The sequence below is a fragment of the Carassius carassius genome, chromosome 50 (genome assembly GCF_963082965.1).
Source record: "Carassius carassius chromosome 50, fCarCar2.1, whole genome shotgun sequence".
Classification (NCBI taxonomy): Eukaryota; Metazoa; Chordata; class Actinopteri; order Cypriniformes; family Cyprinidae; genus Carassius; species Carassius carassius.
Genome location: NC_081804.1, coordinates 10907960 through 10926570, shown reverse-complemented (window position 1 = coordinate 10926570; position 18611 = coordinate 10907960). Strand labels below are relative to the sequence as shown.

Below are 18611 nucleotides of genomic sequence, written 5' to 3'. Positions count from 1 at the left end.
TCTTTCGCCATGAACGCTGAAGCCTTGCCCAGTCTTAAGACTTTATATTGGATGTTCAAATCCAAGAGGTAAAATAACGCCTTGAGTATTGTGAAAAATGTCCATCAGGCAGGAAAGAAAAAGTGCTCTTGTAGTGTTGTGCTATGAGGAAAGTATTATTTGCGCTCTTAAAATCCATCAATGCTCACAAAATGAAACTGACAGCATGGAAAAACTCTAGGCTGAAGTACTGTTCATGAGAGGCCCATTAGTAATGTAAACCTCAAATGTCTCAATCTGTAACAGATGTTTTTTAATGGAGCAGAAATTATGAAAATGACAATTAAGGGTGGCAACAAAAACAAAAAAAGTTATGTTCATATCACTTACATAAATACAATTTTTAAGATATTACCCCCATTATTTTGAAAAACATCAACCTTTTCCCCATTTCGAGTCCCAAGTCCTCATGTGAAAACAACTCCGATAATTCCCCCACTTCACATAAACACCACATTTAAGACACCTCAAATCCATTTACAAGTATACAAGTGGAGCTCTGTTCAACTATGGAGCGACCGCCAGTTCTGCTTCGCCTTTTCAAAGCTTGCATTTGTCCATTATTGGTCAGATCAGCCACATGCTAAAAGCAAGCTTGAGGAAACTGAGTGAAATTCATCCTTCGTTGGAAAAATGAGATCTGGAGCTAGAGTTATACAAGCGCCCCTTCCTCTCCTCCTCGCTGTTATCATTAACATTAGGGTTGCTTACACATATAATTGTGGCAAATAACGATTCTTTGATGACATCAGCATTAAATGTACCAGTACAGGTTAACTCAGAATGCATGAGGGAAAAAAAAAGTCTCTATAGATACAAGAGCAGTGGCACATTGTCTTCACATTGTCTCTAGTTGCATCCATATCCTGTTTTAAGTTCAGTAAACCACCATTTAAAGTCCATGGCCATAAGAATGTCCTTTAAAAGCAGACAGAAGAGGATCAGATCCAGCATCTTCATTGAGCATCTCCATCTATATAATAATCCTGAACAGAGCCATGCTCACATAAAAGTGAGGAGGAAGCAAAAAAAAAAAAAAAAAAAATCTTTCTCCGATCAAACCATTTTGAAACACCATGTTGGATGCCTTATTAGTACAGTAAGGCTGTGAACGTCCCATCGGTACAGAAGACAATAGATGAGAGAGAGAGAAAGAGCATGAGAAACAGACAAATCCAGACATCATGGGATCTGGTCAAAGTGTCCAGCCTTGCAGAGGATAAAGGATGATGCAAATTTCTGAGCATTCCAGACAGCAAAAGGAGAAACGTTTCCCCTGATGGCTTCCACTCACTGCAGGGGGCATCATACTCAAGCTGAAGAGGTGAAAACAGAAGTAAAATAAAGCAAAGGTTTGACCATGTTTGCAGTGTGCAAGCGGATCAATGATTTCCCTAGCCATCTTCTTTAGGAGGTGTGTACCAGCCTAGAGGAAAAACATCAGAAAAAAAACAAACATCTGAGAACAGTTCAAAGTGCATCAGTTCTGCATCTTGTTTTACGGTTTCTCCACCTACCGTTCTTTTCATGAATCTGAACCAATGATTTGTATGACTGTTGTGCTCTGGCAAGATTGTATTGATTCTGTAGAAAACAAAAGGGAAATGGTCGACATTTCTACAACCAATTACTATTGTTTGTTTTTGTTCATGAGGCCGGACAAACCTTATTTGCTCCAAACTGTACTCTGGCTTTCCCTTTCACTAAGGTGGCGTTGATTTGCATGATGACTGACTCTATTGAGTAGGCACTGCTCCAGCCCTGTGAGGTCAGATTTATTTCATTATTTCCGATTTATTTTACTTCAATGTGCAAACCTTAAAGAATTCAAAGAGGATTCAAACCTGTTTTGTAAGTAGCTCCATACACAAGGCTCCTCCACCAAGAACATATCTAGATTAGAGAGAAAAATATAAAATTACACACATATATATATATATATATATATATATATAATATGTATATGTATGTTTGTATATATATATATATATATATATATATATATATATATATATATATATATATATATATACACACACACACACACACACACACACTTCAGATTGTGATAATGAAATGAACATTATTTGTATTAAGCCGGCTGCACACTATACGATTTATAATGGTACTTTACAATTGTTGCTTGTCAGACTGTATGAACATGGTGATCATGTCACACTGAGGGGTCAGAATTTTGTCGGAGGTAAATCACAATAGTCATTAATCTGCTGTCAGTCAACATGTCAAACTAATGATCAAAGACTACACAGGGCTCTAAAATGTGACCAAATGGTTGCATTTTGCAACCAATTTTTCTGCCGGTGCGACTAATTTTTGTGAGTGGTCGCACTGACGTGATCCAGTTTTGAATGTTATTTTTAACAGGGTGAACAAAATAAACTTTGTGGTAAACAAACACTTCTGTAAAACTACTTAGTCATCAATTTCTAATTTTTTTCTCTATATTTTGAAATGATAAAATAACTACTATAAAATATAAAATCATCAGGAAATCAGATTTTGTCTGAATTTCACACTTTTACACTTCTACCAAATCTGTTCCTGGCGCCACCATCTGGAGAACTTAGTGGTGCTGGTGCCACTGCTCTCAAATGTTAGTCTGGAGCCCTGCTACTGATTTTAGCCTAGGATCGGAGGAATCTTTTTGGAGTCACAAAATTTCTCTCAGATGGCCAAATTGTAGCCAAAATCATAGTGTGTGTCCGGCTCAAGTTATATTTATAAACTAAAAATGTTTATGATCTTTTGAAATCTTTTCACAAATATATGGTGTATTAAACAGAATGCTAAATAATAATTAAAATGTAGGCAAATTACAGTAGCAGCCCTCATTCTCCGTTAAATTACAATTACATACATGATAGATTAATACATGCAAAAATCTTTAAAGATGGCATTATACACAATACATTTATATTATTCTCTGGGGAAAATATATAATCATTCATCAAAGTAGTAAAAACTTGTAGAATCTTTTACTAGCATAGAAAAGCAAATCTGACTCATTTACTAGGATAAAAGTTCTCATGCTCACCCTCCAGTCAGGACAGGAGACACAACCCGTACAAAGGGAGGATCGAAGGGAAAGTTATCCTGCCATCAGCAAGCAAGAAAACAGAAGTTCAGTTGCATAATTTCTCTTTTCATTCAAATAATCTTCAATCAGGATTTTTGCACAACAAAGAAAAAAAAACTAACTTTATAAGAGAAATTGAGCAGAATGTAGTCCATGCCTTCTTTTTCCTTCAAAACCTGCAAGTCACTGTGTAACGGACTGTCTGGGTCAACCCTTAAAAAACATGAAAATTACTTTACACCGTAAAGACATCATCAGCCCACATGGTATTTCAAATGTTATGCAACCATACTCACGTCCTTAACTTGACATGCCATTCATACAGGCTATCATTGACTAACTCCACTGAATAGATACCTGGAACAGACAGAATGGTAAACAAACTTATCAGACAGATCTGTAACAGTCCTGCTAAAATACTGAAGCTATACTGCACAAAAATTGGACAAAGGAACTACCATAACAGTGAAAATGATCCTTAGAAACCAGCAGCTTATTTAGGCAGTAGGCAACTCATTAGGTTTGGAACAGATGTATGGAAATGTCAATGCTGTAATGCACAACTAAAATTACCTGTCTTATAACTCTGTGATCTATAGATCTCCCTGAGTTCCTTCATGAGACGGTCAGAGGCCTGGACTGAACCAGACACTGCACCCTACAAGACCAACAATGAAGCATTTAGGAAACATACACCGCACAGCAAGAAACAAGCTTTCAAATTCTTCTTCTGTGGATAAATTACAGACTTCACAAATAGAAAAAAAGTTGACCAGACTAGCAAATAAAACATTTGCTTTATTGCATTGTTTTACACATCATAAAGAGATGATACTGCTATAATGCATCAATAAAATCAATCAAAATCAAATGCTCCACCCAACCCCAAAATTGTATAAAAAGGTACCTTACCGAATGGACACTTACGTTCAAGTGGTCCTGCCTCTGGTTCTTGCGGATTTTCTCCAAAATGGCCAGATTCTCCTTCTCAATGCCATCGTCCTCTGACTTTTTCCCTTCGACTGGTTCCTCCTCTTTCATGTCATAGTGGTCTAGATCTTCAATATCCTGCTGCCACAGAAACAAACAAAAGAGAAGTGTTATGCATCAGCTAGTCCTCGTCATGAGGAACCCATCACATTCCCTGAAGCTTAATACCTCTGCCATTTCCTCTTCCTCCTCTTCTTCTGATGTCACTTCATCTGTTGTTCCATGCTGGGAAGAACAAGGACAATAAGTCTGCATCAGCTCACACAAACGAGTGTAATAAGACTACATAGGTGTGTGCTGATTTGGGCTACCTTCTTGTCTTGACTGATGGGTCCAGCAGGAAGAGGCTGATCCAGCATCTCCACATCAGGATGCTGGGGCAGGTTATAGAGTCGGCATAAATCACAGATCAGCCTTTTCAGCTGCTGTAGGAGCTGCATAAGAAAAAATTGTGGTAACAAATGCTAAGTAATTCTATTAGACAAAAGCGGGTAAAAAGTTGGCCAGTTAAATATTATAAAAGAGCTAATATACTATTAAGCATTGGGTTGCATAAAAAGAATGTGAGATAAAGTGTTCAGAAGACAAATAAAAAAAGCATCATACTGACCTAAATATGGATTTAGGGTTCATTATGAATTAGGCTGCATGACAATTACAATTAATCAAAAAATGTAACTGTATTATTAAATGGAACCGAGCTAACATGAACAACTGTATATATATATATTTTAACAATGAATAAATTCTGTAACAACACTATTGCTCATCATTAATGGTAATGCATTAATGATCAGATGTAAAGTGTTACCTATTGCTCTTTATAATTCTTTTGCACTTTAATACGTTTAAAACATTTGTTTACTTTATATTTTTGTGTATTGCTTTATTGTAACTAAATGTTTAGATCTTGTTATATGAATACAAAAAAAGATCAAACCTGTACTATGATGACAACTTTTTTGCATATTATTTCAATATCATGATAACACCGAAATGTGATAAAAGCTTAAGCAATTATCGCAACATGAAAATGTTATACAGTCACATGCTTAGTCTTGACTCAAAAAATCTAAATAATTTTAATCCAGAAATTAAAATAGTTAATCAAAGAGGGGTTTTCAGATCACTGTTTATATGAATTGCAAGTTTGATGTATTTTTAGAATAAATTAATAGATATGGACAGATGTAATTGCTGATTATTTCCTTCAATATTGTAATAACTAAATTTTTTATTTGATTAGATGCTCAGGAAACATTTATTTTTATTAATGATGTAAATGGTTATGCTGCTTCAGATCAACAATTGAAATAGTATTTTTGAAACAATGTAAAAGACTTTACTGTAACTATCAATTTAAAGGGATAGTCCCCCCCCCCCCCCCAAAATGTCATTGTCAAATGTCATTAATATTCTGTCATTACTCAATCTCATGTTGTTCTAAACCTGTAAGACCTCCATTCATCTTTGGAACACAAATTAAGATATTTTTGATGAAATCTGAGAACTTTCTGACTCAGACCCTATATAGACAGCAAGGGTACTACCACGATGAAGGTCCAGAAACACAGCAAGGACATTGGTAAAATAATCCATGTGACATCAGTGGTTCAAACGTAATATTACAAAGCTACGAGAATACTTTTTGTGCACAAAAGAAAACAAACAAACAAAAAAGCCATGCCGCAGCTGACACAGAACAGGTCAGTGGCATTCAGCGGATATTCTACAAAATGGCACTATGGTGACACGGAGGAGACAAATTGTTTAATAAAGTTGTTATTTTTGTTTTCTTTGCATACAAAAAGTATTCTCTTAGGTTTGTAAAATTAGGGTTAAACCCCTGATGTTACATGGAATACTTTACTGATGTCCTTGCTAGAGCCCAACGGATATATAATTTTGCAGATATTATTGGTCGATATGATCGGTAAATATGCTGCCGATATGAATTATTATTATATAGAATTATATAGAAAATATAACGCAGATAAAATGCTTGAAATGGTGTAATAATTAGTTTGTCCAGCAGAGCGTGCTCCATTGTTTGCTACTGGTGACCTAGAAATGTAACTTGTACAGTAAACACTATGCAGTGTTATTTCCCCTAATTATTAAATTTCTGTATTTGAACACTACCAACCTTATTTTATTTGTAACATATTGTGTTGTATTTATCTATGCTTGTAGTTTGTGTATTTGTTCTTATTTTTATTGGCTGTTCTTATTCTGCGTTGAACCTTCACTGTAGCCTACGCTTAGACGCACATCCTAAACCATAGCCTACGCCGTAGCCTGACGTGCACCTCTCCAAAAATCTAACAGCACGTCAATTCTACGCAATTCTATGATTGGTCTGCTAGAACCAAATAATGATTTAATATTTATTCACCGCCATCACAGCAACGAGAGGCTTTTTCTTTGGCTTTTGCCGTGGTAACACAAGCAACATGCCTGTGGAAACTGCAGACTAGTATGTGTACTGCACGTCGACGTGGACAACAACGCAGAAGTATAAATGAAATTTGACGCATAGCCTACGGTGTAAAGGCAACGGCGTAGGTCCGACGTAGAAGTATAAATTAGGCTTTACTGGTTTGGAACGACATGAGGGTGAATAATTAATGACAGAATTTTTATTTTTGGGTGAACGATCCCTTTAAGGTATCTTTGCTGAATAAAAGTGATAACATTTCAATAAAAAAAATGATCCCAAACTTGTACACTTTAGTGTACATTAAAATACTTATTTTGTGCATTATTTTGACGATCCCATCTCATTACAATCTCAGAGAGAAGAAACACATCCTTACCAAGGTATTGCCTTTTCTGACATCATCTAGTCGTTCAAGGACTTCAGTCAGACTTGGATCATCTGAATCAACAAACCATATTGGTGGTGTTGAAGGGTAAGACTCCTAAGAAAATACCAAGAGTTACAACATCAGCATCTTAAGAACTGCCTCAAAACCCTATGTCCTTTCACAAGGTTACAGAGCAGTTCAGTTCAGCCACTTGCATGATAAGCAGACACATTACCAGCTGCCAAACCAATGAATCAAACTCTGCAGCTTCTGTCTCCTAATGAAAACCCTGAAGAGACCACGGAAGATCAGTGCAGTGCTGTTTATTTCAGAGAAGTGCGTGTCTGAGCTGATGATGTTCCATGAAAAATCATGTGAACATTATGTTCCCATCCACTTGTTAGAAATCTCCTCCCATCACGGTGTCTCCCGTCGAGGGGAGAGCCAACATGATGGCGGAGTGTTTGTTTCTGCTTGTCAGGACCAAATACTGACCTTACAGCAACTCAAACATCAATATATAAGCTCACCGAACTAACTGGCCTCAATACCAACAAAACAGCAGCCAGCTGCATTGCAGTGGCGTCGTTTTGCAGTGTGCTTTCAAAGACACTATGATAACTCTTCTTGATAATGTAGTCCACTTAATATACATGCGCATTTTGTCCAATAAAAAGCTGTTAAAATTCAGGAATTGCTCAAATACTAAATTTCAAAATGTAATACCACCTAATGTATTTTGATAGCAACTATAATAGTTACTCTGTAACAAATCACGCTAGATTTAACTAAAAATACAGCTGTGTCGTTTTAAATCTACGCTTTTCCTAAGAGGCCTCGCGAAATTAAGAACTTCGGCAAAACAACTAATAATTGCTGAATTAAATAGCCAACATTATAACAAGCTGCATGAGACAATAAAATGTTTTGTTACGCTATAAAAATTCGAAATAGTATCTCAAAGTCGGCTTAGCAAGACCAAAAAACACGGTCTGTCCAACACGTCGTTTAGCTAGCTAAAGTATCCGCTTAGCCAAATTAGCACACAAGCTAATTACCTGCCAACTAACTTAACTGCAAAACCCCACAAACGAGAAATAAAACAACCCCTTACGTTACATGCTTCATTTAAAATTATATTTGATGTGACCAAGCAAACCTTAACACTACCTGGTCAGTTTGTATAGCTAATAAAGTCAAAGCGAGAGCCAACGCAGTTAACTTTGTTAGCTAATCAACAAACGTTAACGTTAGCACTCTAAATGTAGCTAGCAGTGCATACTTCCTTTGCCGTGATTTTGACACATATTTGAGGATATAATCGATTCGGATCGGCCTAAATGGTTTATTCGCAATATGACGGCTTTATGCGAGTCAAAAAAGGGGTTGTGGATGGTGTTATTTCACTCGGCCTGTTTTTGTTCGTCTGTAAGATAGACACGGCGGATGAATCTTACCGTGATGTTGCAGTGAATAATCAACAGCTTTTCTCCCGTCACATTGAACTGGCAGCTCAGTTCATCGGGCTTCCAGTCGATTATTCTGAAGCGCTCATGGTTAGGGTCAAAAATTGACTCCAGGAACTTTAATTCGGCCTTAAGCCCCGACACCGACATCTTCCACTCATCTCATCAGCAGCCAGGCCGCGGGGGGAAGGGACTCACGGACTACTGCGAGCACGAGCGCGCAGCTGATCCAGAGAGAGCGCGTGTGCGCGCAGCGGAGGCTGGAGGAGAGAACAACAAAGAGGAGGTGGAGAGAGGAGCACTGAAAACAGGGGAGAGAAGACAAAACAACGCCCGCCAAAAAATGATGTGTGAGGGGCCAGACAGAGAGTGTAAGGGCTGATCAGTATCTACATGGGATGCTGTTGGTTTTGTTTCATACGCACATGCGTGTCATCTTTCTTATGGTATTAATATTAATACTAAGAAAAAGCAGAAGAAGAAGAATAAATGTGAAAACAATATTAGAATTATACTTACTATTTATTATTTATAGCACGGTCGATTAAATAATTTGAGCAGGAACCAACAGTATTTCATATAATTAAAAATCTATATAGCAATTTCCATTATTTATTTATTTTTCACGAAAGTCGACAAGTAATTTGAACCGACACTATCTCGTATAATAACCCCTTGCACTATCTAGCATATAACATAATAATAAAAAAAATAATAAGTGTTCTTAGTAAGTAATAATTACGGTTTATAATAATTGATAAAAAAAATTACTACTACTATTATTATTATAATAAATAAAAAATATATTATAATGATGTATAATATTTGTTATTTTTCAGGATGGTCGACAGCAAATAATTTGAGTAGGATATAGTCATCCATTTACAATAGCATATAGCATATAAATAATTTAACAATTATTATTATTATTAAACTGTATCTCATCTGACTGACTGGTCGGTTTTTGTTTGTAATTCTTGAAACTTGACACCAGTGTCTCCAGATTCATGTTGCTTTTGTTTAGTGCTTTTTGGGAATATGCAACGTTTCGCATAAGAAAGTGACAAAAGACCTGTGAGAGCGAAGAAAAAAAAAAGCTATAATTATGTAACTGGTATTTTTTTTTGGAAATCTAAATTTTAATTCACGCTTGTATACTGAAGCCTGTTTGCTGTTGCTATTTGTCTCCATCTAGCGGCAAATATTTCTACATAAATGTACATTTATGCACAAATAAAACTTTATTTCAAGCGCCTGTATAAAACTTTAAACTAGAGTTATGAGCTAGTTAATACCAAAGAGAGCGCTGTTATGGACATTTAGGGTGTTTGGGGCGTTAGCTATGATTTTCCTGAACTGCCGTGATGAGTAGCCTATAACGTTCGGTGACAGAGAGAGAGAGATGAGCTTTGGAAGCTGCACTACGTTTTTCTTTGGGCGGGAGCAATTTCCCTCTATTATGTCAATTCCCATTTGATATTCAAGTCATTCAAGTCATTCACAACAACAAAGCCAAGTTTGTACAGGAACGTCAGCGCGTGTCAAAACTGCCCAAACATGAAATATCTTCAGCTTCTTCTGCTTCTCATCCTCCAGAACCACAAGGTCCATATGGACAGCATTGAGAGGAAACAGGACTGTGATTGGAGTTGTTCTGAGGTTTGTCAGTTAGATTTTTATGTAGTCTAAAAATAAATATAATCCGTTGTTCAGAAGGTTTTTTTAAATGATTGTTTTGTAAATGATTAATTTAGTAAGGTATTTTGTCTCTCTCTCTCTCTCTCTCTCTCTCTCTCTCTCTCTCTCAAAACTTGATATCACCTTGGCATTACTTCATTAAAACATTGCTGCAGTCATAATTTAATTATTAAAAGTTTAACAATAATATACTGGAATTATATCTAGCTTGCCAGGTGGGAGACATTTAACTTTTAAAAGGCAGTTAAATTAAATTGAACGAAATTTGCCAAATGACAATAGCATTTATTAATATTTAACTTAATCAAGGCAGTGTTTATTTATATGAGCTATTTCTGTATGCCAGAAAAGTAGTAGCAGGTTGAGTGGGTGTAAATTATGAGTCATAAAAATACGATATCAGTAGTAACAATCAAACCCAGCGAGTTATAAGATATGTTAAAAAAGCATTCATCTCAGTCTTATAGAAGCAGGTATACACAGATAACCCACTCTCACTCATCTTTGACATCAGACAGGCAAAGTTAATCTTTGTGTATTCTGTTGATTATCGTAAATAGATATGAGGAGGATACACTTGTTATATTGGCTCCAACCAGGAATTTCTAAGGCATGAGCGGGAAACCCCTTGTTTTACTATCTTTACAGTACAGTAACATTTCCTGTTAAATGATAAAGCAGTTCTGGGCCATGCATAAATAGGAAAGTAATTTAAGTAATTTGATTAGGCATAGTGCTTAAAATAATATTTGTTTTGATCTCTACATACAGGGTCTACAGTGTAAACCCAGAGCTTACTGTAAGTATCATCTATCTATCTATCTATCTATCTATCTATCTATCTATCTATCTATCTATCTATCTATCTATCTATCTATCTATCTATCTATCTATCTATCTATCTATCTATCTATCTATCTATCTATCTATCTGTCTATCTGTCTATCTGTCTGCCTGTCTGTCTGTCTGTCTGTCTGTCTATATATGCAATAATCAATGATCCTAACATATTTTATATCTTATAGCTCCACTGTCAGCATTTCACTGCAGGAATCAGGCTGTTAGCAGCGGCGTGTTCAATGATGTGACGTTGTCTAATGTGTTAGCGTGTGAGGGGAGGAAATGTTCACTCCAGCTCAGAATCGCAGCATCAGTGAATGTTACTGGTGTGTAATATTCTGGTCACATTGTATGAATTAAATGTTTTTAATGTAATATGTTTTAAATGTTATACATTTATACAATTTATTTATGACTATAATTAATGGTTCCACATTTCTGTAAAATACCACATTTTTGGAAGATATTTGTATATTTTACAATTAGTTAAATGCTTGTATTGTGACAACTTACCCCCCTATGTTCAATGTGTGTTCAGTGAACTATGTCTTATTGTCTGGTGCAGCAATCCTGAAAAACTTCAACGATCTCTTTTGTAATCACATTGGTAAAACTACTGAGTCATTCCTACATCACTGGATCTTTTTAAAACGACAGCTTTCAAAACAAAAAGTTATTGATTAAATACTCTATAATCTGAAAGGTCTAACATTAACTAAACACAATATACCTTAATAATTACTACCTTGTTGATTTAACCTGAAATGTTTATTAAATGAGAAACTGCAAAAATGATGTCACCTCTTTGCACCAACTATTAAATGGATGAAAGAATTTTTTTTTTTTTTGGTTCTTTTAAAGTTTTGACTGTTTTTCCAGGTGATATTCGCGGGGTTTCAGTGTGTGCCGACTCTGCAGGGATGATAGGACATTGCCAGATTTATACCTTTGGACCTGTTGGCAAAGGAAAAGCCACAGGAAAACAGGTACAGTATGAACATATGATGCTTACTTGATGGTTACACTATGCAAATAGATTTCTGACATTACAACTGAGAATTTTATCAATGACATATCATTGTACCACCAAAACTATAATTTCTTTCCTTGCATGGTTGTTAGATGTTGTATTCTTTTTTTCTGCTTCTAGGTTGATGTGCAGTTTAAATGTGTTCCTGTTAGACCTGGACAGCTAGTTTTTGTGACTCTCAAAACGATTCCCGGCTACTGTAAGGCTATTTGGACACAAAGACACCTTGTTCCTGGTATCAGTGTTGTCTTTTTCAGCAGTCTATAAATAATGTTTATATACAATGTAGTCACGCATGACATGAATAACATTAACATCTAATGCCCTTTTATTTTTTTAATGCCAGAATGCAGTCACGAAGGTATCAGAGATGAAATTACAGAGTGCATCAGTAAGTTTCATTATCATAATGTCACTACATTCATAGACCGACAGACAAATAGATAGATATAGATAGATAGATAGATAGATAGACAGTGAAAGATAGACATAGACAGACACACACACACACACACACACACACACACACACACACACACACACACACACAGATAAAATGTTAGTATGTAAATCTGTAACTGTATTGTCGTTTTGTTGTAGCTGGGAAGCTGGCGTACACTGTAAATAAAGCTAGGAATATGCTAACAGTGAAAATAACTGATGCTCCTGAGAACACAGATTACAACCTCAGGCTCTGCCATAAAAGCAATGTCATCTGTGCAGGGGAAGGGGCACAGAGAACGGTAAGAACGGCACGCACATTTCCTTTGCATTTCCTAGAAGAATTTACATCATTTCATTTTACCCTTGTGTTTTGCATGTGTTTCAGATAAAACCACAATATCTAGAGAGTAGCATAACGCTTCATTATTCCAAACCATTGCCCTGTTTGTGCATTGAGGTATGAAAGCTTTATTTTATGGAAAATTAGGTTTTGAACATGAATCCGACAGTTAAAGGAACTGTTGATTTTGTCTTTTATTTCAGGGTTGGCCTGCTAGAGTAGATGCACGGAGAGTTCAAGTGTGTCCATTTAAAAACAGTGAGTAAAAGTTGCTGTGTTAAAAACAAAAGTCTTAGATGTTTTCAGGTTCTCGATTTTCACTGTAAATATGCTTTGTGAGGGAACATAAAGGTTTTTAAAACGAGTGGCAACTTCTAAGTTAATCTTGAGACCCACCTCAAGAGCTGAATTGATGAACAAAAAAACTTTCTTGGATTGGTTTGCTTATTTACATTTGCTTGCATTGAATCTGATTTTTTGTACTAGTTAGTACTTGTCGGATTTGTAAAGGGAGTACCTATTTCCTGTTGCATAGCATTCCAAATTACTTGCTTGCCAATGGTCTCATATGTGAAGCTAATGCACTTAAATCAATAATTCACCATCACATAAGTCTCAATCTTTTTTCAGTTGCTGCAGCAGTTTTTTATTTTTATTTTGTTGAACACAAAAGAAGATATCTTGAAGAATGTTTAAACAGTTTTGTCCTTACATTTTTGGTCGAGCTATGGATAAATCATGAATATTATAAATGGGAATTAAAAAAAAATATATATTATAAATGGACATTTTAAAGCTAAAATTTTACTTTAAAATACCCTCACTGTCCTCTGCAACAGATTTAGAAGAACTGTGGTCTGGGATAACTTATGACATCAATAAGGAAGAGTTGATATGGGAGCCGCTGTGTCCTGTCAAAGTGTCGGTATCTCTGTGCCACGCCGATGGAGGGAAAAGCTGCCAAGACCTTGGAAATATTTTTCATTCGGAGGGGCAAAAAGTATGTTCAGTTGTCCCTTTTTATTACATTTGCAGTAATAGCCGCTGATCATAAGAAACCTTACATCTTTTTTTAACTGTTTCACCTCAGGTGATGTTCTCTTCCGTGGATCCACACCCAATGCTTTGCACGAAGGTTGAATGTTTTGTATTCCATATTTGCTTTCACCCCAAAATTAATTTTCCAAAATGTTGTCATTATTAACTTACCCTCATGAGGTTCCAAACCAGGACTTTTTGGAGAGATGTAGTAAAATGTCCTAGCTGCTTTATTCAATATAATGAAAGTGGATGGGGACTGGAACTGTCACATTTCAAAAATAATAAAAGAACCATAGAAGTAGTCCATATGACTCATGCATGATATCCACATTGTTCTTGAGCTATATTTAGAGGACGATACAAACTAAACAAAAACTATTAAATGGCTTCTGATGGCTTGGAATTTAACAATTGTTTCGATATGAAGACAGAATTTAAAATTTTGAGGGAATTGTTCCTTTAAATGAATGATGTCATTGACAAAAAACAGCTTTTTGGGTTGGCTTGGAATTCATTGTAATGACTATTTCTTTATTGTAGTTTACCACTGAAGTGGGGAAATGGATAAAGTGTCCTTTTGCCAAAGGAAATTTCCCAGGTATAACAGCACAATACCTTTCACAGATGTTTATGTTACACACTGTATGAATCTAAATATATTTTATCTGACAAGTCTGGACAGCAAAGATTACATCCAAAGATGGTCAGCAGTGGGTAGAGATTTCAACATGGGTCAAAGCCAGCTTCTCCATTTCTATCTGTGAGATGAATCCCTCCTCTCAGTGTAAACAAATCGAAGGAAACCAATTCCAAACCCTTTCAGTGGTAAGGAACATTGAGCAGGATAATCTGCCTGTAGGATCAGTTCAGAGCAAATGTACATGTTTTTTTCATGGTTTTCTCTCTACACTCCTATTCATCTTAGTAAACAATGAAGAGGGCAATTGTCTTTTCAAACTAAAAAAATTTCACCTGGTTCATGCCTGATGATATGCGAAAGAAAAGGGTCTGTTCTAAAGAAACCTCAAAACACTGAAGCAGTCTTGTTTAAGCTTGTTTGATGTCATGCCAGGTCTTCTTTGTTTTCTAGGACAAAATGAAGCCCACAGTTTTCAACTTGCCCAAAAGTGCGTGCGAAGTGTGTGTCTGCATCAAGGTATGGCAACAAAGGAGGGCGACAGTAACAGTGTTGTCTAATCTTGTTGGATTTTTGTCAGTGGTAATTATTGATGTGGATGGTCTTGTGTTTTCATGTTTGTAGGTCCAGAGGGTAGATGTGCACTTTTCAGTCCCTGTACTTCAGTGCGACTTGCAGTGTTGTAAGTACATACGTAAAGCTGAAAACGGGGTATGGTGGGTGGGGTGGGGGGGGGGGGGGGGGTGGGGGTTGGTTTGGGGAGTCCTGGGGGGGGCATTAAGTTTCAACTGGTTAGGTTTTTTTGGGAAATTAAAGGGATTTCTGTATATATTAATAGCATACGAAAGCGATCAGAGTTCCACACATAACATAGTGCAATATATAATACAATGTAGGCGAATATTTTTGACTATGGTTGACTGTTCAATGTCAGCTTTTGAGATGGCCCATAATACCTGCAGACTGCGGCCATCTCTTCTCTATCATTGTGCGCTCTACTCCTTACAGCACAGATTGTTAAAGAAGACTGCTTCAGGTAAATTATCTGGGATAACCCGTGATTTTTGCAGGAAATATGGACATCTTATTTTATCAGATGCAATAACAGAAAGTTTGATATGGGTAAAGCTGTGTTAGTGTATCTCAAATGATCTAGATTTTCATGTAAATTCCATCTAAATATAGTGTCCTCTAGCCCGAAAAGATTTTGCATTTCCATTTATGAGACACGTATAGAGAGAAAACAGTATCACAATCTACCTCACTTCTGGGTGGACCCTCAGCTGAAACCAATAATAGCATATTGGTTAAACAGAATTTGCAAATGCGCTCTGCATCATGGGTTTCTGATTACAATATGTTCTTGCAGCAATGAGCATTTAAGTTAGGCAAAATCCACTAACTGCTCAAACACCAGATTTGCTGAGTTATGCCATCCCTGAGCCTTGTTAAACAGCCTGTAAATACACCTAAATGCCACTTTTGCGTTCTTCTGTGCCACCTCTGAAGTGCAATGATTAATTTTGTTGATACTGCTTTTATTTCATTGGTTACACATTTTTCCTGATTGTGTCTTATTATTGAATGTATTGTTTTAATACAACAAATGAAAAAGTTTATAAATGACGTAAAGCTAGAGTCCCCCTAATAGTTCCACCACTGCCCATAATTTAGTTCAGCTAATCTACAGGTAAACTTTTAAAAACAGTTAAATGTAGCTACGGTACATTACAAGCTTCTTATTTAGCTACTAGTCCCGCTTAGCTACTTGTGATAAAGTCCACTGCAGTCAAGCTTACCGAACCCATGTGGAGCTTTTGTTTACAAGAATTAAGCTATATAAATATAAATATAAATATAAATGAAGACCTGACTTGATACCCAATCACAAAATAAACTTGAACATGAACACAGGCAAAGACTCACCAAGCAGCAGTTACACAACACAACTCTAGACGAGACACCAATCAGCTTATGACTTATGAAAGTATGAACTTATGAAAGTACTGCAAAAGCAATTGGAGAGTAGACGACTCTTTAAACTTTTGAATTGCTCTCACTGTACTTTGATTTCATACACTGATTGGTCTGCACAGCACTGCTTCAAGTTGAACACACCTAATGGCAACATAAAGGCTATATACATATATAAAAACAAATGGGGTTACATGACATAATCCAACTACTGAACACATGACACATACAACAGAGGAACCACTGGGAAAAAACACGTGAACAAAAAAACCACATGGCAGGATTAAGGGAAACACATAACATGACAAACCAGGAAACGAGACTAAGAGTGTGAATACAAAGTAAAAGACATAAAAACATGAACATAAACTAAAATCCAAAACCAACCATGGCATATCCCCCCCCTCTAAGGGTGACTCCCGATGCCCTAATAAACCACCCAAAACCAAAAGAGTCTGGGAGGGTGGAGGACTGGACTCGGATCGTGGCATGGTGGTGGTCCTGGACAGTGGAGCAGTAGTCTCAGCCTCAGACGTCACACCCAGGGTCCGTTGGCTAAACGTCTGATGCATATGGGACACAAAAGTGGAAACATTTCAGAAATGTCGTCATCGGATTAGTTTCATTCTACAGGTGTGTAGCGTTCTTTAACATTCCACCTGGAAACAAAAATGCCGTGACCCCAAACCCCCTCACAAAAGAAGAAAGCCGAAGTGTTTACAACTGTGACGATGAGCACTTATCAGGATCAACTAAACGCTGGAGTTTCAAAAGTTTGTGAAATATTCCATGCCCCGAAGTGTGGTGCTGAATGAAACAAACTGTGATTGGTTATTTGACATGTCAGTCAAACGGCTTCATGGATGGGCCTTGGCCAATGAAAGCTACCATGAATTCCAGACTTTCAGCCGTCAGTCTGAAGGTCTGGCTACACGAGACTAGTGGAGCAGTGACTGAGATCAATTTCAAGTTTATTTGTATAGCGCTTTTTACAATACAAATCGTTACAAAGCAACTTTACAGAAAATTATGTTTCTACAATATTTAGTAATAGCTTATAAGTAGTGACTGTCAGTTTGTGCACGTTTGACAGGATTTTTAGAAAAATTAATACAAGACATAGTCTGCCAGATGATGAACATTATTAATAATGAATAATTATTATATGATGCAGTCACACTTGTAGCAATATTTGTTAGTTCTGTTGATTCAGGGTTAGCATCATCTGGGGTACTCTGAGGGTCAGCATCATCTCTTCTCGGGTGTTCTGGATCCAGACTGGAGCTTGTGTAAATCCTAGTTACCACAGGATGTAAATCCTGTGGCAAAACATAGAAACAAATAGAGACATCATTAGCATAGTTGCTGATCCAACAAAGTAAAATTAATTAGTTTAACCCAAGCTAATGAATAAAAATGCGCATTTGATCAGATGCAACTTCACTCACAATTTAAGATGCATTATTTGAATGTTTGGCGAAAGAGATGCGTTTTTAATCTAGATTTAAACAGAGAGAGTGTGTCTGAACCCCGAACATTATCAGGAAGGCTATTCCGGAGTTTGGGAGCCAAATGTGAAAAAGCTCTACCTCCTTTAGTGGACTTTGCTATCCTAGGAACTACCAAAAGTCCAGCGTTTTGTGACCTTAGGGAGCGTGATGGGTTGTAACGTGGTAGAAGGCTAGTTAGGTACGCAGGAGCTAAACCATTTAGGGCCTTATAGGTAAGTAATGATAATTTGTAACTGATACGGAACTTAATAGATCATAGATCGTGGAGCAGAGGGCAAGACCTGAATGGTGAATGGTGGACCTGGCCCATGGAGCAGAGGCGGGCCTGGACCATGAAGCAATTACTGACCTAGGCCTTGAAACAGTAGCAGTAGTGGATCTGGGCTGTGGAGTAGAGACAGGCCTGAACCATGGAGCAGTGGTGGGCTTAGAGTAGTAACAATCAAACCCAGCGAGTTATAAGATATGTTAAAAAAGCATTCATCTCAGTCTTATAGAAGCAGGTATACACAGATAACCCACTCTCACTCATCTTTGACATCAGACAGGCAAAGTTAATCTTTGTGTATTCTGTTGATTATCGTAAATAGATATGAGGAGGATACACTTGTTATATTGGCTCCAACCAGGAATTTCTAAGGCATGAGCGGGAAACCCCTTGTTTTACTATCTTTACAGTACAGTAACATTTCCTGTT

The 18611-nt window shown here is 36.8% G+C and overlaps 2 protein-coding genes across 5 annotated transcripts; one reads left to right on the top strand and one right to left on the bottom strand.

Moving 5' to 3' along the window:
- Positions 1–271: 271 nt before the first annotated feature.
- On the bottom strand, positions 272–8549 carry LOC132133736 (ubiquitin-conjugating enzyme E2 Q2-like). 4 transcript variants are annotated; one of them, XM_059546663.1, is made up of 13 exons: positions 8391–8549; positions 6943–7047; positions 4438–4560; positions 4295–4351; positions 4049–4207; positions 3710–3794; positions 3433–3493; positions 3259–3349; positions 3095–3153; positions 1884–1932; positions 1705–1800; positions 1557–1623; positions 272–1465 (listed from the first exon to the last, which is right to left on the bottom strand). In XM_059546663.1, exons 1-13 carry the CDS (start codon positions 8547–8549, stop codon positions 1434–1436), a joined length of 1143 nt encoding a protein of 380 aa, XP_059402646.1. In that variant the 3' UTR covers positions 272–1433. The 4 variants fall into 4 exon arrangements, with proteins under 4 accessions (XP_059402646.1, XP_059402648.1, XP_059402647.1 ...); XM_059546665.1 differs by having other exon boundaries at positions 4064–4207; XM_059546664.1 differs by having other exon boundaries at positions 4049–4204.
- A 93-nt stretch (positions 8550–8642) lies between these two features.
- On the top strand, positions 8643–18199 carry LOC132133341 (putative interleukin-17 receptor E-like). Its single transcript, XM_059546131.1, has 17 exons — positions 8643–8770; positions 9996–10058; positions 10869–10896; positions 11123–11263; positions 11817–11923; positions 12088–12202; positions 12314–12358; positions 12568–12710; positions 12797–12868; positions 12955–13009; positions 13591–13751; positions 13842–13886; positions 14333–14390; positions 14466–14617; positions 14883–14948; positions 15054–15140; positions 18167–18199. Exons 2-17 carry the CDS (start codon positions 10011–10013, stop codon positions 18197–18199), a joined length of 1356 nt encoding a protein of 451 aa, XP_059402114.1. The 5' UTR covers positions 8643–8770; positions 9996–10010.
- The last annotated feature ends 412 nt before the right edge of the window (positions 18200–18611 follow it).